The sequence below is a fragment of the Gavia stellata genome, chromosome 12 (genome assembly GCF_030936135.1).
Source record: "Gavia stellata isolate bGavSte3 chromosome 12, bGavSte3.hap2, whole genome shotgun sequence".
Classification (NCBI taxonomy): Eukaryota; Metazoa; Chordata; class Aves; order Gaviiformes; family Gaviidae; genus Gavia; species Gavia stellata.
The window spans coordinates 25072693-25100389 of record NC_082605.1 but is presented as its reverse complement, the minus strand read 5'-3'; the positions used below and the strand labels follow the sequence as shown (position 1 = coordinate 25100389).

The window sequence follows — 27697 nt, the reverse complement described above, 5'->3', positions numbered from 1 at the left end:
TGGTTTTGTCTGTATGTGCATGCAGAGATTTTCTGGAGTCACCGTGCCTTCCTCTCCACGGGTTCAGTGGTGAGGTGGGCTGCACCAGCCCCGGTACCACGGGTGAGAAGATTTGGATGAGGAGGAGTACGTGTGCGAGGGCTGCGGCTGCACAGCGTAGCTGTAGCCAGTGCGGGCTAGCTTTCTGGTTGTGGGACTTCTTGGGAAGGACAGTCTTTGAGCCCAGGGGTCTGAGGCCCGTCTGCATCACGGCCGTGTTGCCAGTGCTGCCGGTGTGTGCAGGCTGCCGAGCGCAGGTGTGCAGCAGACCTGGCTCCCGTGTGGGCGAAGCAGCGGGCACTCCCCAGGCAGCTTGCACATGTCTTTAGGTGCTGGGGAGGGAGAAGCCTCTGGAGCTTGAACACGTCCATCAGGCACGGCTGTCGGCACATGGGGAGGCCTGCCCAGGCAGGATGGTGTCAGGGGAGGTCTCCACCGAAAGGGGCCGTTTCTCTGGAACTGGCGTGCCTTGTAGGAAAGCGTTGGGTTGACCAGGGAAAATGCTGTGGGTGAAACATTTGGAACAAATCACTTGGTTGCCTCATTTACAGGATCTCAGCTGGACAAAGTTAAGTGTTTTGTTTCAGTTGTTTAATTTCTGGAAATTTTGATTCTCTTTTCATTAATTTGCCTTCAGTTCTAAAAGCAGTACAGGGAGAACAGTCTTTCAGCGTTGAGATGGAACATGTCAAAATTAGTTAAGCTCCAATCAAGTGTGAAATGTTTTCTGAAATTTCCCTCAAAAGAGAGTTTTTCTGACCCCTCCTGGCTTCCAGGCGAGTCAGGGTTTTGGGATGCCCCTCGGCAGGGTCTCGCCCAGCTCTGAGGATGCTGCGTGGCTGCCGGGGCCACGATGCCTGCTGCCCCGACGCCTGCTGCCCCTCACGGCAATCTCTTTGCTGTCTGCAGCATGAGTTGCATTAAGACCGTTGTAAATATTCAGCATACATGAATCTAGTCATGTTTTGCACAGACACTTTGTGTTAACGTTGGATGCAAAACATTTTTCTCTAGTACTGTTTAGTGGACTAAATGCAATACAACAGATTGTGTGGCAAATGGGCTCTTTCTGAAGTGGAAGTGACAGCCGTATTAATAGCGCAAAGTGGAGAAAAGAAGCACCACTTCCAAGTTTCCCTTGCAAAGCATTGAAGGGATTGCCAGGGATGTCTCTTGTCCTGTACCGTCTTCCAGAGTACCCAGTTTGGGAAGGGTCTGGTTAAGGGTCTGATTTGGTAAATGTGCTTGTGTGCTGCTGGACATCCCTGCAGGGAAGTGCTTGAATGACTGAAAGGAACTCTTTTAGAGGTTCCTGGAAGCTGGAGCAGAGCCACAGATGGGTTCCCAGCCTGGCTTGAGTAGGGGACCAGCTCCACGTTGTCTCCGCCTGACTTGCACGTTTTCAAGTCCTTCAGGGCTGTTGCCTGGAGTATCTGCACTGTGTTACTGTAATATTGCTAACTGACCTGTTGTAGACCACACCTTTATAAAGCATAGCTATGGAGCAGCGGACCAGAATGCCCACTGGGTGCCCCAAGACGTCGAGGTAGGGCAGAAAAAACAAGATGTGTAGGGCAGGTTGTATACAAAGATCCATATATATGTGTGTGTTGAGTGAAGCACAGGGCTGTGCCCAGGGTCAGCACCAGAGCATCCATCTCCCCTGCACAGAAAGCCTCTGTCCTGCCACCGGCAGCTGTGGGAGGCTGGTAAATAAGGATGAAACTGCAGGAGAGAGCAGCCTGGGGCAAAGAATGGGAATTCCTTGGCTTGATTGAAACCATTGTGTATAACATTTAGACTGGGAGCTTCCGTGTTGGCAGAGATAGTTAAGCACCTTTCCTGCACCGAAGAGGAGGTGCTGCTGTGGTCAGCCGGCAGGCAGGCAGCCGTGTGTCTGAGCATGGGGTGTCTGCTGGGTCACCCCACCATCCCGGCGGGGGCAGCAGCGCTGGGCCAGCACCCAGTCCTGCACTGACGACCCCGCGGTGTCCACCAAAAGGACGTGGCTCTGAGCTGACGGAGAGTCCGTAGTGCGCTGGTCGTCTCCATCGCAGAGCTGCACCGCTGCCCCAGGTGGCTGCGGCCATGGGGAGGGGGAGGCGAGGGGTGGCAGCAGCAGGAGATGCTGCGGCCGGGCGTCCTCCCCGCAGGTCAGTGGGGACAGTGCTGTCAGGAGCAGTCCGGCAGGAGACAGCCATCGTGCTCGCAGCCGTGCTGCTGGTTTCTGGGGCGGGGAGGCAGCCAAGAGATGCTCACACACTTTTCTCCAGGGCGTGATGGATTCTAGCAGATGTATGCAGTGGAGGAAGGCAACGTTAATATGCTGACAGCATTAATTTGAAAATTACGTGCCTTTTTGACTTGTTTGCTTGACCTTTTTGACTTTTTTTACAATTCCCTAGGAAAGATCAGCACCTGCTTTCCCCTGTGAACTGCTGGTACCTGGTTCTGACGCAGACCCGGCGAGAGAGCAGAGATCATGCCACCCTGAATGACATCTTCATGAACAATGTCATCGTCCGGCTGTCGCAGATCAGTGAGGATGTCATCAGGCTCTTTAAAAAGGTAACCAAAGCAGTGATGGAGAGTTCTGCCCAGTGAGGATCCATCCTTGCATTTTAGTCTGAAAAGGAAGCTTATTGTGGACTTCTACACAACTGTGCGCCCCCAAAAGTCTAAAGAGGTACAAAAAAGCCAACATTGTTAAAAAGCAGGGAAAGGTAACAAGGCTTCCTAAGAAGCACATGTCACATCTTAATGAGAAAACTGGAGAGGAGTTTGAACTTTGGACAGTGAAAATGTAAAGCCGTAGTAAGGCAGGCCAAATAAAATTCTCAGAGACAGCTTGCTGAAGACATGAAGCTAACAAAACCTTCTCCAAAATCACAAGGAAGAAACCTGCCCCAGGGTGTCGAGGAGTATAGGTGGGTGAGGTGCAAAAAGGCTACGAGGTAACAGCCAAAGGCCAACTGGCTTCTTTAGCTTGGTACTCGTTATGGAAAAACTTGGACTAGAGATTTTCTTGGGGCAATGGTGGTGTTACCAGCCTGAGGAACCTTATCCAACTGAATTGTCATTAGATGTTGCAGAGCAAATTTGTACAAGGGACTGTCACTTATAAGTCTTTCCAGATAATATTTATGCAAGAATTTTAAATAAACTGAGACATAAAACTGTCAACTGACTAGCAGTGAGGTGTGACCTGATGCTTAAACTGGCGTCAGTGCCAGAGAAGTGAAAGGTGGAAAACATGATGACTTTTTTTAAAGACTCCTGGAGGGCTTCAGAGAACAGGTCAGCCGTCTGACGTTAAAAACAGACTTGTTGGGTGAAACCTTAGTAAAAAGCAGAATGACAGGCATGTAGGCAGATACAAGAGAGGAGTCAGCATGGCTTTCTTAAGAGAAGACTCGTGCTTCATAAATCTAGTGGAGGTATTTCCAGGAGCCAGCGATCATGTGAATAAGTTGGCACAGTACCTTCAGTGTCTTACTTCGGAAAAGGTCGCTCCCTGAAGTTCTTAAAGAAAAGAAGCTGATGAAGAATAAGGAGTGGTTGTTTTCTGGATTAATGACTGGTCGAAAGACAGGGAACAAAGGTAAGGAGAACTTCAGTGGAGTTCCTAATAAATCTTTTGGAGGAAAGGATGAATAGTAAGATGACAAAGTCTGCTGATGATACAGAATTATTAATGATAACCAAATTAAAAATGAGCAACAAAGACTTGCAGGGATCTCACAGTCAGGTGGACCTGGACTCTTCAGTTGAAAATGAAGGGGGAGTGTGGAATGTGGTAAGAGCATGAAAAGTCACAGGCGGTTTGCAGGAAGTGAGTAGGAACAAGGACATTGCTGTGCCTGCTAACGTAAGCCGTGGGTGGTCAGCAGGCACCGGGCAGAGAGAGAAGGTAAAAAGGGAAGACTTCCTAACATCGTTAATACTATATATATTATAGTACATTTGCAATATTATGGGTAGCGCTACATGTTTGTTGCCTCATACCATGTTTTTGAAAGCCAGACATGTAACCTGAGTCCTCAGGCAGTCAGACGGAGGTGAAGGAGTGTTCCCTATTTGTAGCTGCCTGGCCCTGCTGCCAGCGCAACTTCGGGCTTGGGAATCGCAGCCCTGCAGCTCGTCGCATTGTGAACATGCTTGGTGGCATCACTGGTCCTCTTCCTCCCTCCACTTCTCTTCCACGCGTTTGCTAATGGGTGCCCTCAGGGGTACCATGGTGGGCTAGGTGGCCCTTTCGCCTGTGTTTATGGCTCTTGTGTTTTTCTTACTTTTTATTGCTTGTTTTCAATAGGGGTAGCTGGAGAACTGCGGTTAGCGAGCAGCATGAGCCCGTTGGCATACTTGCCTCTCCAAACAGGAAAGGGGCTCTCAAATCAGTGGTCAACTTAGCCCAGCTGGAGGGTAAATTTAATGTGATATTTTTATGGCCAGTTTCCTCTAGTTTTTAGATCTGACCTAGAAATTAAACTGCAATGTCAGTTTTTGATTTGCTGATCTTATACAGGCCATCATCCCTTTTCCTGTCCTGGCCTCCAGAAATTGGAAAGACTTGGGATATTTCAGTTAGTTCACTTCTAAGTCGGTCTCAAAATCTCCCTCCCATTTACATTTTGCTCTGAACCCGGTTTTGAGATGTGTATTAAGTCTATCCTAGGTCTGTGAACAGTATATCTCATTTTGAACCATAGGACAAACCCAGTCAATGTTCAAACAAGGGCATAAATAGAGTGTTTGAAGTGTTTTTTTCTTGTTGTAAGTCAATCCTCAGCCAGGACAAGATGATAAAGTATTTCATCCCTGCAGCAGAATTATTCCTTTGTGTTTGCTTTTTCTGTCTCTCCCTCCCTCCTCTTTTTGAATTTAAATTTTAACTTATAGCACGCTTATATTCTGTAGAAATTGTTGCTCCTTGTTTCTCCCTCCCCTGTCTTCTGCCAGGGGAGGTGAAGTAGTAATGACTCCCATCTGCAGCCTGTCAAAGCCAGCACCTGCGTTTAATCAAAAGGATGCTTTACAGTGGAGTTGTGGGGATCTGTGATTTCACTCACATTTGTCCCTTGAGGTTTAAATTGTAGCAGGACTCGCGTGTCCCTGGAAGTAATGCTCAGCTGCATCGTGGAAAAGGGTTATTTTGTGTCATCATTTGCCCTTAATGTGGATAGGGAGGCTGACACTTTTGGGGATATTCAGGTTATTTATTTTTCTTAACCTATTGCCCACTGTGCCCAAAAGGGGAACCTGGGGCTGCGCTTCCCGCTTTGCAGCAGTGTTTGGTGAGAAGTCTTAGGCACGTGTGTGGGAATACGAGCATCCTTGTAAAAGGCTTTTTAAGACATCCAGTCCAGCCTTGCAGCTGGTACGAGATTGCTCAGAGGAGGTATCTTCCACTATTTCATCTGGTCTGGTTTTGAGTATGATGAGTAAAGTGCTTGAAGCACTCCTCCTGGGGAGACCGTACAGGACTGTTGGGCTAATAAACCGGCTCCAGAAGGGTTAAAGGCATCCGCAGTTGTGGTTCAGCTGTTTGGTTTTGTTGTAGATTGCTCTTTGATGGTAAATTAGGGTAACTTTTTTTTTCCAGAGATGTCGCTTTTAATTCCTCCCATCTAGAATTTATTAATCGGTTGTGACACGCTGCGGGTAGACGGAGGAGCTGGAAGGCTTTGTGTTTTGTGCTTTCGTTATGTGAATGTAAACAATCTCAGCAAAGAAGCAGGGACCTACTATCTGGAGTACGAGGATGCGCATAATTGAGAAGCAATTGATCAGTGCGGTGGTGATCTGCCAAGAAAGATGCCAGGTGCCAAGTGGCTTCTCCCCTCGGCTTCCCTGGCTACGCTTGGCAGCAGTGGGGGTCGTTCATCAGTACATTGGGGCACTGCGGTTTGTTCATCTCCACCGAAGTGCTTTGCCCTCCCGCTGACCGGCAGCGTACGGTCCCTGGCATTCGGCTGCGGCCACTCAGACACGCCGCTCACCATGGCCGGCCAGAGAGCCCTTTGGCTCACCCGGATCCAAGAGAGAGGGCAAGTAGGAGCTAGTGGGGATTGAGTTTTTAGTGTTTGAGTTGGAGATGTTTAACTGAGCCAACTCCAGGTCTGACCTCACCTCAGCTGAGGTTAGTGACGGCTTGCACTGGCCTCAGCAGCAGGGCTTACGGGAGGTATACGTTGGTTATCAAAGGCAGAGGAGAAGCTAGATGACATTTCTTGAATCGTGGGCAAACCTGTTTCTGCAGGCTGCGGTCCAGGCTGGGGTCCCTGCTGTGGCTGCATTTGACAGAACAGCTTTGCAGGGTGTTTGTGAGCCGCAGTTGCTCCTCTGGATCGCAGCGGCACCTCGGGGCTGGCTGTTCTGCTCCCGGGGAAGCTGTGCTCTCTCCAGAGCTGAGGAGCTCGTGGCTCACGGCTGCGGGGTGAGCTGAGGGTTGGTGGCTCAGCTAAGGCTGGCGACACTTGGGTCGGGCAGTTTGCCATCTTCTGCTTGTGGATCACTTCCTTTTTGGCTTAATTAGAGGCAACTTTGTTAGCTTTGAAAGTGAGGAGGAGGCCCTGTCGGGAGACATGCAACCCCTCCTCTCGTTGTCTGTTTCTTTTTAATATCACAGAGTATTGTGAAATGGGAAAAAAGCAGACTGCAGCCAGCGAGGAGTCGAGTTAAACTGCGAGGTGCAGAAGTCTGCAGAGGACTCGGCAAGGGCTAACTTCTCAGGGTGGTGATGATAGCATTTGGGGTTTTGATGAGGTTTGGTGTGGTGGAAATGAGATATTTTCTGTGGCCAGGATTTTAAACTCCTTCCTGACAATTTTAACATGAATCAAAGAGAATTTATAAAGCCAGAAATTATGTTGGTAAATCATTGTACATCACTGAACTCAGTGGACCCACTTTGGTTGTCCATAGGCACTGCAGGCAACATATATCCAGTGTCTGAGCCAATTGTTTGGCTCAGCATACCCAAAAAGGAGAAACTCTGTGTATTTAGGGAAATAGCATCTTACCTAAGAAACATTATTTACCCAAAGTGTGTATCTTTTGGGGGGGAAGGAGAGGTTGTTAGTAAAGTGGTCGTGATACGCAGAAATAGTTTGGAATCCCAGGAGAACAGAAAACTGGAGTAAGCTGAAAAAAAACTATTGAAAATGAAAAAATGAAGCTGTAGGCCCTAAGTCATAGCTAGAAAAACCCCAGCAAAGCCAAGAAAGGAAATGGGTAAAGCTTATAATGAAAATACAAAAAAGAGATGGAGATTGAATTCCTGAAATTGGCAGATAGAGGAATTAAATACAGAAGCAACAACTTTTAGCTAAGTGTGTGTTTGTATAAAATATATGCAACAGTGCCTTCAATGCACACACATGTATATGTATGTGCATATTGAGTATATTTTTGAGACTGTGTGCTACTAAGTAATTCAGTAATGAAGTGGTGCATAGAATCATATGTAGAAAAATGTTAACTGATGTATATAAGGAAAAGCAATTTTCCAACCTGGGTGCGTAAGGCTGGGTTTTGCACTAATTTTGGGATGGGATGGTGGGGTTAAAGCATCAGGCTCTGTGAGCGTGCCAGCTCAGCACTTGCTAGCAGTCAAAAAGGAAGTCAAAAGTTAGGAACTTCTGGGAACAGAGCAGAAGACATTGTTAATCCCCTGCAAATCCACGGCATGCCCGCATCTTGAATCCCGTTGTTTTACTTTCTGCTCCTTCCTTCCCAACACCGCGGCTGTGCTTGGTGGCATCAAGTGACAGAGTGTCTCTGTGTTGTGGCACTTGCATCAATACTTAACGAGGCACACGCGGTTGGGGGGGGTCAGGCAGCAGCAGCGGGTTTGCGGTGCAAGCCCAACACGAGGGGTCTGGCTGGCGAGACCAGGCCCCTGGGTGGGGGCACGGAAGGCACCTTCTAGGGATGGGAGCTGACAGGGGCTGCTGTGCTCCGTGACGGTGGCATGTCACCCAGGATTGTCGCAGGTAGCGTGGATTTGGGAGCAGAGACTTGGAGAACCCAAAGAGAAGAAACGTGCCTGTCTGCAGGAGACTCTATAGACGGTCTTGGCATCGCTTGTGTTTAAGCACGGTGATAGATGTCAGTTAGCAATCCACAGCCCTTTTGTTGGCCTTTCAGGTGTTTTTGAATCGCGTTCAAAGGAATCCCGATTATAACTGTGGAAACTTGTCTTCTTGAATACCTGCAGAAAAAACGTACTGTGGGATTCATCCAAAGGTGGTCTCGAGGCAGAGCAAAGAGATGCTTGTAATTGATATTTGTAAAGGCAGGAACCATTTACAAAATGAGAGTCAAATCTGGATTTGGACTTTGATATAGTTCTTTTGTTACGAAATGGGCAGTTGTTCCCATCCAGTGATTTGTTTTCTTTCTTCCCTTTCCTTTTTTGCCTTTCCCAGATGTAGAATCCAGGAATTCCTGGCTTTGGTGATCTGGCTCCCTGGGGGTATGATTTGGCTCACCCCCTGAACTCACGGTGTTCAGCTGAAGCCCTGCGCACTGAAGCTATGTGATTTTACACAAACCGACCCCCCCCGTATATTTTATCCCAGCAGTTAAACTAACTGTGCATCTTTCTTCTCCTGGCAGTGCGTCAGAATTCAGTATTTAACATACCGCTACAATTGAGAGCTCCAACTGCATCCCATCGGTGTGGCTGATGTGAGGGCAGGAACAGCGGTGTAGACTGAGTGTTTTCCTGGCCCTGCTTCTCTGACCCTCTGATCTGAAGCCACAATATATATATGGCAGTTTTTGTAGTGGGAGTTTGCTGGAGCCTAGAGACCCAAGACCAACGTCTTTCATTAGCGATACCGAGGCTGGGGGCTGTACTGCTGATGGCTGTTACAGTGAAGGAGGAGCCCACGGGGATATTAAATGCGTCTCAGGATCTTTATAAAAAGATCCAGTAATGATATCATTTACTTGTTGCACTGGCTGGTTATAGTTGCAGTGACAAAGGGCAATTGTCCTCTAGTGGGTATGGCTTCTTGCTGCACAGAAACTACCGTTCTCCAAAGCAGGGTAATAAATTTCTGCAGAGATTTTCAAGGCGGGCACAATGTCGTCTGGAGATCAGGAGCTGTGTATCCAGGCTGAAAGAGAAATACAGATGTTTGCCACAGAGGTGCCATGGTGTCGCTGGTTAAATGGTTGCAGGTGCCTTTGGGGTGGACAGTCAGCATGGTTAAAAACGGGCCAAGAAATCGTCATGTCTCCTACTTCGAATCTCTCAGTACCGAGACCTGAAAGATGGGATGCATCTTCTTCACCTTCAGACTTCTGCCGTGTATTTGAGTGGGTTCTCTGAACTCATGTGGAGAGATGGGCACGTCTGAAATGCCCTCTGGTCTGTGCTAATGCCTGCCCTGGGATGGGGTGAGTTTTGTCTGTCCTGGTTCTTTGCAGCACACATGGGTAGCTCAGCTGCAGGTGTGACATTGGAGATGCCAGACTGGTGCCAGTGAAGGCCATGAAAACCTTTGCTTTTTCTCTGATTTTGTTTACCTCGGCATGCTGGGTCTCGCAGTTGGTGCCCAAGATGTTTTCCATCAGAAGAGCATCCACAAGCGCCGGGAGTGGCAGACCAGGCTGGATGAGGCTTTCTGAGCTGAGTGCTTTGAAGAGCCCAGGGGCTGAATGCAGTTCAGAGCGGCTCTGGGCGGCTTCATTTCGGTGCTGGCTCAGCCTGCAGCTCCTCCTCGCAGTCTCCCCTGGTGTCACACGTGGCTCGAAAGGTGGGTGGTTTGGGTGGGGGGTACAGAGCTGCAGGAACTCAAGAGTGGAAATTGGGAAGAACCAGCTCTTCCTGGTTCTTCAGCACAGCTACCACCGGGACTGGCTACGGAGGTGGGCTGGGGTTTGAGGGATTTCCCCTGCTCGCTGCCAGCCCTTGACCCTGACATCGAGGTAGATGTGGTGGGGAGAGCTTGGGTTGCAAACACGAAATGCAGGGAGCATCTGCCCTCTCTGGTATCGTCTCGTCTTTCCCAACAGAAGCTTTCCTGGGAAACGTAGGACCTGGAGATGGAGTGCTGATCGCTTGGGGTGAGAAACAGTCTCCCATCAGTGAGTACCCTGGAGCTGCGCAGATATTTAAGCGTATCATGGAGCTCCTGCAAAGGGGTGCTGCAGGAGGGACCTGCAGGTAGGTCAGGGAGCTCCGCAGGCGGTGCGGAGGACCGGTGTCCTCTGTCCGAGCATCCCCGGCCTGCAGCTTAGCCTGTGCAATTGCCATGAACAGCCGGCCGCCCTGCCTGGTCCGGCAGACAGGCAAGCCCGCTAATGGGGAAAGTAGAGGAAGAAAACTCAACTGAGCCAATTTCCCTGGAGCTTCCAGTGTGAGTCACGTTCCTGGCGCAGGAGGAGATTATCAAGGCAAGTGTTAGTGTTGCTAATAGGCAGGCAATAAATGGAGATGCTAAGATATGTCGCTGCAGAGATCTGCCTTAATCTGTTGTCAGAGAGAGTCTCTGTCACCATGAAATCTCACAACGTGTCCTGGCAGAGGCAAGCCCTGGGTGAGGATCGCAACGCCGGCCCACTTGGCCAGGCAGGTGTTGTCTCCTCTTTTATCTCCTGCTGTGGCAGAAGGAAAGAAGTTTGCTGCTTCTTCCAAGTATAGAATACAGGAAATTATATGCTTGACACAGAGCATTGCTATGTCCGAAATAACCATGCTGCGTGATTCCCCAGTGTGAAATTTAATTATGTTTCATGACAGTGAATTTAATTATGCCCTATACTGCAGTGCCCTGGATGGAGATTTAATGAAAAAGTGGTGTCTGTCTGGAAGGGAGTTCTTTTCTTTGTCTTTAAAATAAGCATTCTTCGTTGCCAGTAGTCCATGTTGCTTCTTCCGCTTACTTTGTCTGCAGCAGCAGGAATCTTAATAAACCTGCTAAACTGAAGCCATTGCTATCCCAGCAAGCAACTGTGTTTTTTCAGTAGGAATGGAAGCCATAAAGCAAGCGGCTAAATTAGAGTTTGGGTTTTGTGGGTGGTGCCAGGGATTTGGAATGACATTTTGGCGTTGTCTCCCATAGACACACAAATGTAATTTCTCTGTTATAAAAAGGGGAGGCAGCAAACTCGGAGGAGACGCGAGTCCTTCAGCTTGTTGCCTGCCTGTGTTTGGAAGAGGCTTCAGCATCACGAGGTTGGATGCTGCCCTCTTGGATGTCGGGAAACTTTTGGCGATGCCAGAGACTGCTCTGGTCTCCAGCAACAGGATCCAGGGCGTTTGGTGTCTAGCATCTATAAGCAAAATGGGCTTCAAATGTAGTACCCACCTGTGGTCCCCCCGTGTCGGTGTGACTCATGGGAACAGCACACTGCTGACAGCTGAGCCATTTTTTGTTGCTCTATTTAGGAGGCTAAAATTAGGTTTGAAAATTACGGCTTTGCGGACTTCCCCTCCGCCGCACAGGAAATCTGGGGCAGAGGCAAGAGCTGCAGCTGACTTTGGGCCATTGCTCCTACCACGAGCCTGTCCTCCTCCGTTTACTTTGGGCAGGCTGGGGTCGGGGCGCGGGCTTTGGCTCACGACAGCAGGGTCAGCTGGAGGGGTTGCATGCGACTCTGAACTCCTGCAGAATTGGGGCTTCTGGGGTCCAAGGCCCCCCTTTGTAGACCCTGACTTAAATAATTCACATTCTGGATGTATCTGGGAGGGATGCATGATTTAAATAGCTCTGTTGCTTATTAGCAAGCCACAGTGAGATTTTTGAGACCAGCTAGTGGCTGCCTGTGTCGTCAGGAAGGGGAGAGGGACTGGGGTTTCCAGATGGCTGGGGGTACTCGGCACCTTCTGGTAACTGGCATCTTCTTGGCACCTCACGCACGTACCAATGGGAGCAGCATGCATCGGCCACGCTTCTGAAGATGGGACTCTTCCAAATACCCTGACGCTAATTCACAGATCAACTGTAATTACTGGATATTCACTGAATGCAGAGTGCTTTTATTCTTTAGATTCCTTGCTTCACTCTTTGCATTCAATTCTAACTTTTAATAATCTAAGGTTAAACTTTTCAAGTATGTAGGTTGTCCCGTTAGCTTTGAGTAGAAGACCTCTCTGTCATGGGCTTCTTTAGCCACCCAGCCAAGAAGCTGATGGGATGTTGTTTTCCCTGGCTGTGTGCACAAAAATGCATGGAGTTATTTGAGGAAATCTGAAAGAAACTGCTCGGGTTTTTTGTTTGGTTTTTTTTGGGGGTGGGGGGTGGGGTGGAGAAGGAGGTGTCTATACTTAGTTTAAACACATCTTCAAGCTATAATGAATGTTTCTTGGCCAAGAAGATTCCACAGAGAGATTTGGGGTGTAATTACAAGGGAGGTAGGAAAGCAGTGCATGCACATCTGCAGTAGCATCCAACCGCTGGATTTCTGAGTAGGAGTTGACTTGATCTGCAGCCAAGCTTAATGTTCAGCATCTCTCCAAGCTGTGGCCTCTCCCGTGAAATGCCGTGTTCATGCTGTAGGCGGTGGGTGACTGGATCTGCTTCATCCTGCTTGGCAAGAAAAGTGGAAATACAAACTGATAATAGGATTTCAGCAGACAGGGGGGTGGAGGGGGGAAGATGCCACGAGTTTCTACACTCGCAGTGAGCTTTCTCCTAAGCTTGCTGAACTTTGGCTGTTGTGGTTGTGAAATTGGAAACTTTATTATACAACTGTGGTGTAGCTATTTCGTGATGTAATGTCCTTTTTGAGAGAGACTTTGGTTCACTCAGGTCAGAATAGTGGAAATGAGCTACTGAAGACAAATTGGGGAGGGTGGGTCATGGTCAAGGTAAACCTAAAACCTGAAATGCCCGGGCTAGGAAATGCTTCGTTCTGAAATATCAAAGTTGATTGGAAATTGCAAGTCCAGCAGCAAGTGTCTTTAAGGAATCTGTCAAATCAAGATGGATTGACGGGTGATACTGTATGACTGGAGAACGCAAATCTAAGTGATTTGGGTACCCACAAATGTTTATTGTATAATTTAAGTTATACAGGGGAGTTAATGTAGCACTAACACACAGCCAGCTCAGTGTGGAGAATGCAACAGCCACTTACCCACATCCAGTAATGCAGGTTTTGTTGAAAAACAGGTGAAGTCAAGCTATAAAACACTTCTGGCTGTGGAGCAGGCGCAGCTTTTGTGCACTCTGCCAGGCTTAACATGAAGCAGGTCCCCAAAATGGGGGAGGACGTCATGTATTAGATCCACATGGTGAGTGACTGTGGGCTGGAGATAAATACTGCCAGTGGAAGGGCAAAGTGATGTTATCTGTAATTCTAGATTCATCCCTGTGTGTTTGCAGGATAAATAAATTATGTGTGATGTTCCTCATCATGGTCTCTGAAACCCAGATTGGGTGATCCATGGACAAACATTGACCTCGAATGAAAACACAGCAATTCTGAAATAGCGTGAGGATTTGCTGTACTGTATGTGATCATGTTTATAATCACACGTTTTATTTTGTTAAGGATTTGTAGAAAATTAAAGGAAATCAAAATGCTAGTTTACTTTTAAACTTCACTGTCACAGGCAGATTGGAGGAGGAGGCCATCTGTATTTTGGTTTTAACATTTAGAAATGGAAAAAACGGAGCCCAGATGTGGATTGGCAGCCCATTTAATGATGTCTTTTCAGCTCCCGGCGCAGGAAGGATATTAGGCAGGATTTCTGAAGTGGTGTAAATAAGGGCCCTGGCACGTTTCTCCATGCTGCAGAGCTGTTTAGTTTTTTTTTAAATAATATGTAGAATTAAAATGTACATGGTTTTATTAACTCCATTGCAAAGCAAAGAACGGCAAGTCTTGTGTTTGGCAGGGGAGCCCGCAGAGGGAAGATCTCTGAGGGGGCAGAAGGTATTTAAGATGGACGATACCAGAAGCCAGCTGTGCTGCCAAGGTCCACCCACCCCATTGTCAGCTGAAAGAAGGAAAGAAAAGCCCTACAGGCATGAGAGCGATGTGAAAAATGCAGCTAGATAGCGGCAGCATAAATAGGTTGCTGTGGTTTTGTTCTCTGTGGGATGGATGTGAAAGCCTTTGCTGGGGATTATCCGCCTGGGCACAGGGGTGGAAGGGCTGGGAACAAGTACTTCTGGCTTCGGCAGGATCAGGTTGGTCACTGGGTTTAAGAAAAGAGAAGAACTCCTCACTGCTTCCCTGTCCTTCCAGCTTGCCGGTATCCCCAGACTCTGTTCCTTCTGCTGGTGCCACAGTGTCCCGTACCAGTACTCCGGCAGCACTGGAGACCTTCTGCATACCCTTGGTCAGCTAGTCAGGGAAAAAACCTGTCACCTCATTTTTTGTCCTGTAGTATTTGGAAGTCATACAGTTTTACTTTTCCCCCCACAATGTATTTTCCTTTCAGAAATGCACGTTGTGAGTGTAACAGAGTCTCCACTCTTCTTTTTTGTCTTCCAGAGTAAGGAGATTGGCCTGCAGATGCATGAAGAACTCCTGAAAGTCACCAACGAGCTTTACACGGTGAGTAATGAGCTGATCCTACCCATGTCTAGCTTGTGCAGGGAGGGGAACGGAGGCAGTGTCATTTGTTAGAATAAAATGTCTGTCCAAGGTTTCAGTGACTTGAGGAGGCTCACTCTCTGCCATCCTGCGGTGCAGCCCGTTCGTTCCTCTTGCATTTGTTAGAAATGTTTCACTCTTCACTGATTTTGACGGCAGCAGAGGAAGATTTCCCAGCGGTCCTACCGTTAAGGGTTTCTGCGGCTGCATCAGGCAGCAGATCATGCCACATAACTGTTGCACTTAAGTGTAAATGGAGATGTTTTGGGCATGATCCAGTGCGATCCCTGGTATCCATAATGCTCTCACCTGCTGGGCCCTCTACACCCTGTTGCCTTTAGGCCCATTTCAGTTTTCTCTTGGTTGGTGATTTCTGCCCGGAGCTAATGGCTCAGAAGTTGTGCTCCGAGTTGGCAGTGCCAATTTGTGGCTGAAACCTGCCCTGCTCATGTGGTGGCCGGTGGCTGATGGCTGAACATGACCTTCTGCTGAGGAACGCATAAAACTTTTAGCTGGTGTGTGCTCAGCTTCATCTCCCTGTTCCAAGGAGCACTTTGGTGGTGGAGCTGTCTCTGTGCCTCCAGGTGAAATTGTATGCTGTTATTCAGGACATTGCTCTTCAAGCAGGATTTCATAGTAGGGCAGTAAAAGTCTTTGTGTTGCTTCTGCCTCTTGCCCTGTAGCGAGTGTATTTTCTTTATTTTATTTGTGGTGTAGAATCAACAAAGAAATATAAAGTCTGTCTTGTGTTGGAAAACTGAAACGGTATATTTGCTTTCTTTGGTTGTATCTGTTACTGGTACATAAATAACACTGCAGTAGGTTTACTCCTAAACAATCATTTTATTCCATCTTTTTGAAAAATAGGCCTAAACAACAGAGCATGAATGATATGATTTGAAATTTCTGTCATAAATGTTCTCTTAACAGGTTTGTTTGTGCATTGATTGTTGAAGGATTCAGTTTTTGTGAGACCTGCAGTGTGGGTGGACAGGCAGGTTGGATTAAAAAGCCTGTGTGAGGTTTGGGAGTGCGTTGTTGATGGTTGAATGTCACAAGCTGTGTTAGGGGTGGTGACTAATTAAGAATAATTACAACAGCAGCATGACAGATGCAAACCAAGGAAAGACTAATAAGGGTAGGGCTGACCTTAATACCTGTGGACCAGTGTACTCGGAACCCAAACACGGGACAGGAGCATCACCTCAGGAATGTGGTTAGGTCAGTTTGAGGATCAGAAGTGTGCTGAGGTCTGAAGTGCGTGCAGTTGGCCAAGGAAGAGCATAGAGAGTAATTTTGCTCCTGCTGAGTCTGCGGCAAAACTCATCTTGACTGGTGCTGAGATTTCCCCCCATTCACTGCTTTCCTCCCACATGCTGAGCAGAATGTGTTTGAATGGTGAAACAGACTGGAAGGGCTGGAGGAGCTTTGTGTTTTCCTTGAAATGACCTTGCTGCTAAGATAACAAACCAACTGTGTCATCTGGCTGGGAAGAAGCAGGGAAGAGACACGCTTATTTCAGAAATGATGGTGAAACATGAAGATTAAGCAGGCCCTGTCGGGCAAACAAGATCATCTTAAATCTGTTCAGTACAAACCAGCTCCCCTCCAGTCAGTAGTTTTCTGTCCTTGAGACACCAGGTAAAACAGGCTTAATTGTATACTTGTCTTGTGGGGTGATCCAGCGTGCTGGTGGTGTTTTGGGACATCTGCAGGACTGACCTGGAGTTGGCATGTTCACTGCAACATGTTGGGTACCCAAGAGCAGCACGTTCAATAACTGGCTGCTGACAAAGTCAGATACAGCATAAGGACTGCTGACTCAAAGCACACCAAGCTGCTTCTTGTAAAACGTCATTTGTCTCCTGTCAACGTAAGGAAGTCGTTTATCTTGCCTGTGGCCAAGCTTACGTCACGGTTTAACCCCAGCCAGCAACTAAGCACCACGCAGCCACTTGCTTACTCCCCAGGGTGGGATGGGGGAGAAAATCAGAAGGGTGAAAGTGAGAAAACATGTGGGTTGAGATAAAGACAGTTTAATAAGGAAAGCAAAAGCCTTGTGTGCAAGCAAAGCAAAATAAGGGATTCATTCACTACTTCCCATCGGCAGGCAGGTGTGCAGCCATCTCCAGGAAAGCAGGGCTCCATCACACATAACGGTTACTTGGGAAGACAAACGCCATCACTCCTAATGTCCCCTCCTCCTTCTTCCCCCAGCTTTATATGCTGACCATGACATCATATGGTCTGGAATATCCCTTTGGTCATTGGGGTCAGCTGTCCCGGCCGTGTCCCCTCCCAACTCCTCGTGCCCCCCCAGCCTACTCGCTGGTGGGATGGGGGGAGAAGCAGAAGAGGCCTTGACGCTGTGTAAGCACTGCTCAGCAGTAACTAAAACACCCCTGTATTATCAACACTGTTTTCAGCAGAAATCCGGAACACAGCCCCATACTAGCTGCTATGAAGAAAATTAACTCTATTCCAGCCAAAACCAGCACACGTTGTACCCATAGTACGTCTGTGCCCTGGCTAGGCTGCTTTTTAAGACTTTCAGAGGGGAATTCTGTGCTCTGTGTGGAAACTATATAATTTTTTTACAGGCTTCTCAGGCATTCACTGTCTCAAACTTAAGCTAAATTGATTTTAATTCAGCCTTGTTGCTGTTCTGATGCAAGTCACCATGTGGACTCTCTGTGTGGAAAGAACTAAACCCCAAAACCATGCTGATTTTAATTAAAAAGGAAGTAGATGACTTTCGTTCTGAAGTAGGAGTTGCTTGTGAACAGTTTTGCACAGAAATAACTTAGCTGTGAATTAAAGTCAGCTTCATCCTTTTGATTCCTGCTTACAGACTGCAGCAGACAGATAACAACTTGGAGTCCGTAAAGGTTGGAGGTTCTTTGTTCCTCTGCTCACAGGTCCCTTTCTGTATTGTATGCATGCCTATCTGAAGAAGTCAGGCCAAAATTAGGGTAAGAAAAAAAGTAACCCCAGAGCACCATTCTGGTAGTGTTTTCTGTAAGCTCCAGCAATGATGTGCCATTTGGTGTATGGAACTAGCAGTGGGCTATTTGATATATGGGCTTTGTGTGCCATAATGCAGGGACACGGCCATAGCTGAAGGCAGTGCGTTAAAGTCCATAAAGGACTGTGATGTGAACCAGTGCGATCCTTTGTCACAAGGTATGATGGAATAGAATTAATAACTGTGAAATGAATTATATTAGAATAATATCTACAGATACATTACCCAGATTAATAATAACAATAATAGTCATTCCCTGTGTGGCAGGACATGAATTGGCTGGAGGAAATTTTCCCTGTCCATTGGGAGCGCTGCGATGGGGGAGGCCGTACCTCCGTGGCTAGCGGGTGTTTTCTGCGAGTGCCACGCTGTTGAAGTCATTGACTGTACCACACGGTAGAAACACGTTGATACGTTGCTCTGTATCACACCGTAGAAATGCTCTGAAAAGGACATGTTTGCTTTCAGGCTCCCTTAAAAGACCAGGGAGATGGAGGTGAGCGTCCATCGGCCTGATGGGTTTGTCCCTTTCTCAGACCTTACGCCATGCGTGTCCCTTAGGTTGTGCCATAGGCTCCATCCAAAGAGGAGGGGGCTGGCGTCTTCGGCTGGCTTTCACCTATGGCCATGCACATCTCTGCTTCACCCTGGGCGCTGGGCTTGTGTTTTGTGCTTAACACGGGTCACCTGGTTTCTGATCTGGCTGCTCTGCTGGGTCAGAACCTTAATGGTGAGCTGTTTACAAATACAAAGCACTTCTAGCTGAAGACAGCAAATAGTGCCGTTCATGGCTGGTATTTTGGCAATGGCCTTTATCCAGAACTTGTTATTGATATTGGAAAACACAACTTGTGTTGTTAAATAACTAATGAACATTGGAACATATTTTTCTCCCTCCACTGCAGCTAATTAACTTATTTGCAGAAAAGATCCCAGGGACACAGCTGTGGCAGTTTTCTTTATGACACAATAGCATAAGACAGGGACAGCGTGACTCGATTGCAAGCGCTGAGAAGGCACAAGGGAATTGTGGATCAAAGGGCTGATTGCTGGAGTGCAGGTAGTCCCCATTCAAAATTAAGGCAGATATTAAAACAAACAGAAATATCCCCGGAATTTCCAAGTGCGAGCTGTGCTGCATGGCAGCTGATGAGGAACACAGTCAACACAGCGAGCTGTTGAAGGCATCTGTTTCAGCAACATGGATGCTGAAGGCTGGAGAAAATATTTCAACATGATCATGTTAGGTCCTTTGCACTTTTTAAAGAGACTTTTAGAGAAGTTTTAAACCCGATTCCCATGTTACCTTTTCAGGTTTAAGCAGGGATAAATTACAGAGGAGGAAAAAGCGCCTTTGTTAGGGAAAGTTTCTCTGGTGATTAGTAAATAAGTCAGTAAGAGCCTGTGCAAAGGTACTGGACCGCAGCGGGGCTTGGACTCCCCTTGCAGCACTCTGCGGTGGAGTCCTGCTTTTCCCTCCAGCTGCCGATGTTCCCCCTGCGGCCGCGGGAGCCGTTGGAGCCAATGGGCTACAGCAGCGTGTCCCCAGGCCCGCGGCAGAGCGGCGTAGCTGTGGGTGAACGGAGACAACCGATGAATTGCACTGAAGTTTTTCTGGTTAGGTAACCTTCTCATAACCTTTAGATTTCACAAATATCGTGCAGTTTGGACCACTGTTTAATTGTTGGGCTTTTCTGTTGCATTGCGTTATGGCCTCTCTGGGTACTGGGGAAACCTCTCTCATTACTGCCTGACTGTGCTGAAGTGCAGGACTTTTCTTTTTCACTTTCCTCTGAGTTTTTCCCAAGAAGATGGAGACAGTGAAGATAAGGAGGTCTCAGTGAAGCTCTCTAGTCTTTCTCCTTAGGAAGAACCCAGAAATTGTCTGGTTTGTGTGTGTCCTCTGATGTTCACTGCAGAAACTGCAGTTTGAAATACGTGGCTTGAATCTGTGTTAGAATTTGCAGGATTTAGAAATAAAGCAGCTCACAAACAAGGCACAAGCCTTTGCTTACTATTCCTTGCAGTTGCCTAAAATTGTAACTCCCAGCGATGGCACATTTGTGCAGGCTTCGATGCGGCATTTGGAGCTCGTTTGCAGCTGACGTTTGTGCTTGGCAAGAGGAGAGATCATATGTTTCAGCCTAACCTTGTCCAAGTTAAACACTCCTCGGTTCCTGCTGACAACCACAGCTGAGGAAAACTCTGTATTTTCTTCATTAAGGCTTGTGCAAAGCTACTCTGCTTTTGTAGGTTCCTGCTCCTTTTTAACTTGTGGGCCTCGAGGTGAGCCTGTCCCCGTGCCATTGCCAGCGGTGCCCAGGCACTTCGTGTGAGACTGATCTTCAGCGAGAAGTCAGGCATCTCGAGCCTTGTCAAGGCAATGTGAAATAAAACATCCAAATCCTGAAGGGAGATGATAAAAGGGGACAACGTGACTAAAGGCATAAAGAGAGAAGAGCAGATGTGTTCCTCTTGCCAGCTCCATTAAAATGATCACAATGTGCCCTTTGGGCTTTTGTATCGGAAAGGAAAGGCAGTGGTAGAAGTTTTGCCTGCAGGAGTTTTCCTGGCAGTAGATCAGCGTCATCTATCCAGAGTCACCGATGGCGATCTTGAATTTAAAGGACTAGGTGCTGCTGCAATCCACCCTGGTGCTGACTGAGCTTACTGGTGGCACCAAGAGGACAATTAAGCGGTGACAGGAGACAAACTCCATTTCTGCTTGGAAATTGCAGCTCCTTCACCTTGAAGATGGGATCTGCTGTCAGGATGTTAGGGGTTGCACTGGTGGGTTGGCTTCGCAAGCTCAAGTGTAGGAACAGAGGGGTTGGGTCAAAAGTGACTTCAGGTTGATTTTTGGCTTCCTCACAGTCTCTTGTCATGGAGACCCTTATCCCAGCAGCAGTGCACTGGAAGTTACTTCTCATTTCCCTGTAGGAAGATACACAGTGCTCTTTGAACAGAGCTGTGTGCTGGAGGCACACCTCAGCCCGATCCTGCAATGGGACCGAGTGGGGATAACGGTTCTTACACCAGCTCGGTGCCATTTTGAAACAGGGCTAGTGACGGGGTTAATTTTAGGGGCTTAATTCCTTCCCACTTTGTTCTTTGATGCCGTAGTGGCCTCAAACAGCCCTGGCACGGCTGAGACTGCTCCACGCTGCCCACGGCTGTCACCTTCTCGTGCACTCATGCTTCTTGCGGTCATGGGGCAGGAGACTCACAAACTTCTGTTTCCTCAGGTGATGAAGACCTACCACATGTATCATGCAGAAAGCATCAGCGCCGAGAGCAAGCTGAAGGAGGCAGAGAAGCAGGAGGAAAAGCAGTTCAACAAGTCAGGGGACATCAGCGTGAACCTGCTGCGGCACGAGGACAGGCCTCAGCGGCGGAGCTCCGTCAAGAAGATTGAGAAGATGAAGGAGAAGGTGGGTGAGAGGGAAGGACGGGGGAGCCAGGCTGGAGGCAGGGCTCCCGGCAGGGGGGAGGGTTTGGCTCCGGCCCTGTCCGTTTCCGTGCAGCCGTTCCTGTATCCCTGGCAAGGGGTTAGGGGGGATGTCGACTTGTGCGTGTGGTTTGCTGAAGGGCATTCTGAGGAGGCCATAATGAGTCTCTTTACCGCTTCCTGGCTGTGGAGAAGTGCCCAAACCAGCCGGCAGCGAGGATTTGCCCCAAAGTCGGGCTGGCACTGCTCAGCCAGCAGTGGGGACGGAGACACTGGGCAGTGCAGCCTTGGAGGGGTGGTGGACCTGCACGGGAGCCATGTGGCCACCCGTGCCATCTTCCAGCAGGGAGAGCTGAGAAGGGTGGCTGGGTGGGCCTCGGAGGCCGATGGCTCCGAGAGCACACGGCGGAGACGGGTGGAGGGAGGTGCTCGTACACCAGCTGCTCGGGCGGGGGCCTGTGGGTCTCGCTGGGGGCTTGACCGTGCCCCAGCTGGGACCTGAGAGGCTGCGCTGATGCCGAGGAGAGCAGAGCCCACCGCGGTGTGCCTGGCTTGGCACAGTGATGCTTTCTGATCCAGGCATGGGATGCTGCTGTGGCGGGCTGCGGTTTCTTCGTGTCTTGTTTTCAAAAACAGCGCTTTTAACAACGAACAATAGCTGTCCCAGGGTTCCTTCAGTCAGAGGCTTGGGGGGGCAGAAAAAGGGTTGGGTATATAAAAGAACCATGTTTCTTCCTCCGCAGACTGTCTGGGAATTAAAGCGCAGCATTCAGTTGGCTTTGCTAGTCAAAACGCTTAACTCCATTCCAGCTTCAGCAAATCCCCCCAGATCTCAGGATCTCCAAAACTGTTTAAATTTTCTGTTAATTTTTGAGAATAAGCAATAGCTTCCCTACCCAGGAAGCTTTTGCATGCATGTTGACCCAGCACTGGGACATTGTCTAGTGGCAAGCCTCTTTGAAGGGTTACTCTTTTGTGCTAAACCTTTAGACTAGTGATCTGCCTGAGCAAATGCCCCAAATTTGCGCACATCTGCTTTCCTACAAAGTTTCGAATTCTGGGTCCTGTTCTAATTTTTGTAGCTTGGGCCTCTGGGCCAGATTCCACTTTGATACAGCTGCATAAATCTGGAGCAAGTCCAAATGTATGTCAGTGTATCTGGGAGGATAATTTGGCCCTCTAATTTTGATTGATGCCAAAACCTCCACGAATGCACAGATAAAGGAAGAGCAGCTGTGCTCGGGATGCACTGGGTACATCTGAGCAGAATGCGCTCGTTGTGCGTTGGCTGATGGTACTGGGGATGTTCAGATATGATCTCCTCCGTCCTGGCAAGGGTGCTTGTTTTCATACCTGATACCAAATTTTATTAATTAACACGTCACACCCAGGCTGCAGGGTGCTGTGGGGCCCTGCAGCAAGAGAAGCTGTGAAAGTAGCATCCTATTTGTGCTCTGACATGCCGTTTTGCTTTTTCAGAGACAAGCCAAATATTCTGAAAACAAGCTGAAGTGTACTAAAGCCAGGAACGACTACCTGCTGAACCTGGCAGCCACCAACGCAGCTGTCAGTAAATACTACATCCACGACGTCTCTGACCTCATCGATGTAAGTGCTTCCTCCCCCTGCGTTCATCCTGCCTGTTTTCTACTGATGAGTGTACAGCTAAATCTTAAGCATGGTTTGGTCCTTAAATACACTCTCATGTGGTGGTAACGAAAGGGGTATTTGTTGGGGCTTTAAAATTTGCTTAACTGGGGCCTGAAAATGTGCCGTAAATTTGGATTATTTTTTTTTCCCTGTGGTGTTTTTTTTCCTCCCAGCTGCACACACGCATTTGATTTTTCCCCCAGTTGATGTAGGCATATATGAGCAGAACTAGAGCTGCCGTTATATGGGAGTCATAGAATCGTAGAATGGTTTGGGTTGGAAGGGACCTTTAAAGATCATCTAGTCCAACCCCCTGCTATGGGCAGGGACACCTTTCACTGCGTCAGGTTGCTCAAAGCCCCATCCAGCCTGACCTTGAACACTTCCAATGATTGGGCATCCACAACTTCTCTGGGCAACACCCAGAACCAGCCTCCTCCGAACTTTATGGTGGCCACATGATCACACAACAAAGTAATTGATTCATATTTATGCTACATATAAACTTCCTTGATCAGTGTCTGGAAAAAAAGATGGAGTTTTTCATTATAACTGCAGGGTATGAACCAGCCTGAACCAACCGCTTTCCTGAGCGCATGAGCAGGGGAGTCTGGACTGAACTCCGTGGTTCAGGCACATCTAATATACAGCTACAAACTAGAAATTGCTTGAATATTTTCTGCGCCTTTCACACCGTATCGCAAGCATGCAAAGGTCTGGTTGTCGGTATATGTTGACTCTGCCTTCAGAACCACGCAGATGCGGTGCTTTCCTTCACGTTAAAGCAACGGCTTCATCTGCTGTGACTCCCACACAGCAGGATGTCCTGCAGCTGGAGCTGCTCAAAGTCCAGAGCCTTTGGAGGAGAATTTGCCTTGGGGCAAGCCAGGTGAGCCTGAGGTTTCCTCCTGGCCCATCGATTAGTCTGCATTTGAAACGGATAAACTCTTCTGAAGATCAGATGCATCCTCATTTTTGTTGTTGAAACAGAAGATCTTTCTTTCTACTACATGCCTCTGCAGTTGCTATCAGTATGAGCAGGCACTTAGCTCTCCTCAACTTTGGCGGCAGTTGAGCACATGTGGAAGTGCTTTCCTAGCTAGGGAAAGTGCTTGCTGAGTTGTGTCTGAAGTGCTCATTGCACGAAATAGCCTTAGGGCAGGAACTGCTGGAAGCAGGTTTCATAGTGATGGTAGGACTTGAACGCACGTGTGTATCAGCAGCTCCTACGAAGTGCTTTTAAATGATTCAAAAGAAGGGATTTCCATTTCTTCCTTTAATAGGCATCTTCACAGTGGTATAGATTGCACTGCGCAGAGCTTCTTCCTGCTAGAGGTGCTTCAATGAGCACATAAATAACTGATCCATAAGTTCCAAGTTAGTCTTCTGGCTTCATCATTACCTAAATATATGATTTAAAAATGTGCTGGAGTGTTTATCTCCTTTACTAACCCACTAACATATATTTATTCTTCTAAGCATTAATTAAAGTAAGTCTGATGCAACCCCCCTGATGATTTCAAGATTTTGAGATAAGGTAAAATATTCTTAGTATGTCCTTTTTGTTCTCTTTGCTGTTTAAGATGTATTAAGCCATATTAAAAACCTAGTAACTTGATCATGGAGACATTTGAACAGCAAGGTATGATAATACCTTGATTTATCTGTGGGGTTTCTGATTTTTTGTTGTGTATATTCTCTCTCTTTTTCATTTATTTATTTTTTTAAGCAAGAATGACTTACTTTCCTGGAGTTTTAGGGACTTTGAATTCCTGGAGAGTTGCCAAGTTCCATTTTAGTTCTGGCTGTTTATATTATTCCTCCCAACTTTATTTCCTTGCTGACACTTCCACTGGAGTAAGCAGATGGCTTTTCTTCCGCACTCCAGGAATCCCTTCAGGGGACTTCAACTAAAGTATCCTCAACTCTGTGCAGCTAAATTCCCCTAACTATGTATTCTGTTCACCAAAGAAAACAAAATATCGGATGTGTGAGCTGTACACGGGTGCCCTAATTTTAAATCCCCAAAGGAAGGGCAGTTTATTTGAACAGACTTTTGTACAAATTCAATCTATTTTGCAAAAGCATGGCAAGACGGGTTTCAGCACGCCCCAGAAGAAGGGGATCCCATTCACTGTGTCCCACTAGTACTGAAAGTGGTTGAAAGAAAAGACAGCCGTCGGATCCAACAGCGCTGGGCCTTCCATAGGCGTGTAACCCATGTAAAGGAAAATGAAGAAACCAGATATTTTTAGATGTAGTTAGAAAGTTAGTGTTTTAATCTTAGTGCATTTAACAAGGATAAGAAGACGGCGCCTTTCACTCTCAGGAATGACAGTGCCGTTTGCAAACAGGGGGCCTGTACCACGGCCGGACGCGGGCCCTCTGCCCCTTGGGGCAGCCCTGCCATTCCCTGGGACGCAGCAGAGGGGCTCTGAGCACAGAAGGTGAATTTTGCCTTTGATCGAGAGCCCGCAGAGCCCTTGGCTGCAGCAGCGTGAGCAGAGCGGGGCGATGCAGGGCCCTGGGCATCGGTGCGGGGGGAGCTGTGCCTGACGGGGGGAGCGGGTCTGCAGGAAGAGAGCGAGCATGGAGGGCCTTCATGGCCAGAACAGAGTTTTGGTTTAGCTCAAAACCTGTCTGGCTGTGCTTTAATAGGATCCTCGCAGTGTCCGTGTATTGCAGTTATGCAAATTCTCCCGGCTCTTCCACCCTGTGTCACCAAGCGGGATGATTAACGATGTACCAAGCTGTCTTTCCGGGACATGGGAGGGGTGATGGGGGGCTCTCACACACCCTTCCTATCAACCGCAAATTGCCATGTGCAGTTTTTTGATTTGTACGCAAATCTGAACCGTCAGGACACTGGAGCAGCTAATTTAGCAGCGTTTCCCCCAAATCCCAGAAGGCTCAGTGTCATCTGTTAGGCACAGCCTTGACATTTCTTGTGCCCTCAGCATCACCTCAGAATGGTGACTTTTATAACAAAGCCGTTCTGCTAATCTCCCGCTGTGGCGAGAAGGAAGGTCCCAGCTGCTCTGGGAGAGGGCAGAGAGTCCTCCCAGGGCTGCGGGTTTAATGAGAAATGTAAAACTCAATCAGAGAAGCCGTGAAGTGGCACAGAGTGCGTCTATCCCTCCTTCTGTCTCTAGTGGCCTTTTTGTTTTTTCCTTTAGAAAGGAAGAGAAGAATACAGAGACAGATCAAATTAGACTTGGACTTCAAGTACACCGTTGTGCCTCTTCCCTTGAAAGAAGCATGTGTTTATATTAAAACGCCTGGGTTCGTCTCTCATTTCTGTCATTAACTACGTGACCAAGTTAATCTCTTTGGTCACGTATGTGAAGTGGAGATAAAGCTGCTTATCCATCCCTCTGGAGTTCTGTGTGAAATGGCTGCAAAATGTTTTGAAGTGGTCACATGAAAGATATCGCTAGATTTAGCAGAGTAAAACATAGCAGTCGGTGTCAATATGTACTGATCCACCCCAACTTGTTCAGCCTCCTGCAAATCCTTTTGAAACAGCAGCTTGCTTCTCTATGGACTGGTGTGTTTGCCATATCCGAGACAAACAAGGAAGTAAAGGAAGAGAATTCTGAGGAATTTAATATTACGAGTTACTGCCAAATTGTTCAATCCCTAGAAAACTTAGCGGATAGCATTGTCTTTTTTCACTCGGTCAAGTGATGCTTAGTCACTAGGAAACAAACAGCAGTCAAAATTGTTATGCCAGAAACTTCAGTTGGCTTTACTTACCTCACAGTAAAGCTCTAGGTTTTGCAGCAATGTCAAGAGAATAGAGGCCAGGAAATATGTGTATAAATGCATAATATATGTTTAAAGAAAGAGTAAAGAAGAAATGAGGAAAAAAGGGAACAGAGCAGAGCAAATGAGAACTCTCTGTTTCCAGCTAGTGCTGGCTACTGTGGAGGACGAGGAGTTAGGCTGCTGTTAGCTGGCAAGTAAAGTGATTGATGGCAGACTACCTGGGATGCTCAGGTTTTACTCTGGGATTTGCCGCTTGCTCGGGTGAGGCATGTGGTCCTGTGCTGTGCCGACAGCCTCGGCAGTGGGACTGGCTGTGCTGGGCTGTTGGACAACGTGGCTGTATTTCATGTGCGGGGTTCAGACTCCCGAAAGAGAGGGAGACTCAAAGGTGCTGAAGCCACAGACCACTTGATTAGGATCTATTTTTAGGCATCTCTTGCAGCTCATGTCATCATTGTTTCCATCAGTGGCTAATTGCCTGGGCACATCTGTGCCTGCAGAGCCGGCGCCGGCAGCAGCTTCGCTTTGTGCGGCGCTTTAATGAAAAGGTACTGATTTATACAAGCAAAGAATCTCTTTTGGGGGTTTGCTCTGTTGTTCGAAGCAATTTTTCCAGTATAAAGAGCCTTTCAGTTCCACAAAGGCACAGAGGTTCCTCCCATGCTGTCCTTTGAGTGGGCTTTCTGCCAGATACCAAGGTCCCGCCAGCCTAAAAGCCAGGTATGTTTTATCATGGAAACCATGCAAAGCACCGCTGTGACTGCACTGTCAGGCGGAGCAGCATCTGTAACTCAAAACTTGTGCTCTCCCAGGGAGGAGTGCCTGTACTTCAGCTTACCATGCGTTGCGCCTGCACCTAGGAGATCTGGCTTCAGGGTATTTCAAATAAAGTCAACAGTGCAGCAATAAAAAGAATAAATGGCTTCCATCAGGAGCAATTAGGCTGTTTCACGAGGCTCAGTGCTCTCTACTGCATGGCTGCTGTGTCCTTGTTACCCGGTTTCCTGCAGAGGCGGCAGTTTGGGAATGCCACCAGCATCCCGCAGCACCTGAGCCGGTCAGCTCTCCCTGCCACCGGGGAGGAGGCTCTGGGAAATAGAAAATATGTGGTTTTAGGAGGTGCGGACACTAACTTTGCAGGGAGCTGTGAGCTGAGGAACTAGAGGTGCCACACAGCCACCTGAGTGCAAGTGCTTTGCTGTGGGAGG

The 27697-nt window shown here is 47.9% G+C and overlaps 1 protein-coding gene across 2 annotated transcripts in view; it reads left to right on the top strand.

The window, feature by feature from the left end:
• The window catches only part of SRGAP3 (SLIT-ROBO Rho GTPase activating protein 3), a 125852-nt gene that overhangs the window by 63613 nt on the left and 34542 nt on the right, over positions 1–27697 (top strand). For both annotated transcript variants that reach the window (XM_059823573.1, XM_059823572.1), the window contains exons 3-6: positions 2445–2607; positions 14497–14559; positions 20869–21054; positions 22551–22679. In XM_059823573.1, coding sequence (XP_059679556.1) covers positions 2445–2607; positions 14497–14559; positions 20869–21054; positions 22551–22679 — 541 coding nt within the window. The remainder of the gene's footprint in view (positions 1–2444; positions 2608–14496; positions 14560–20868; positions 21055–22550; positions 22680–27697) is intronic.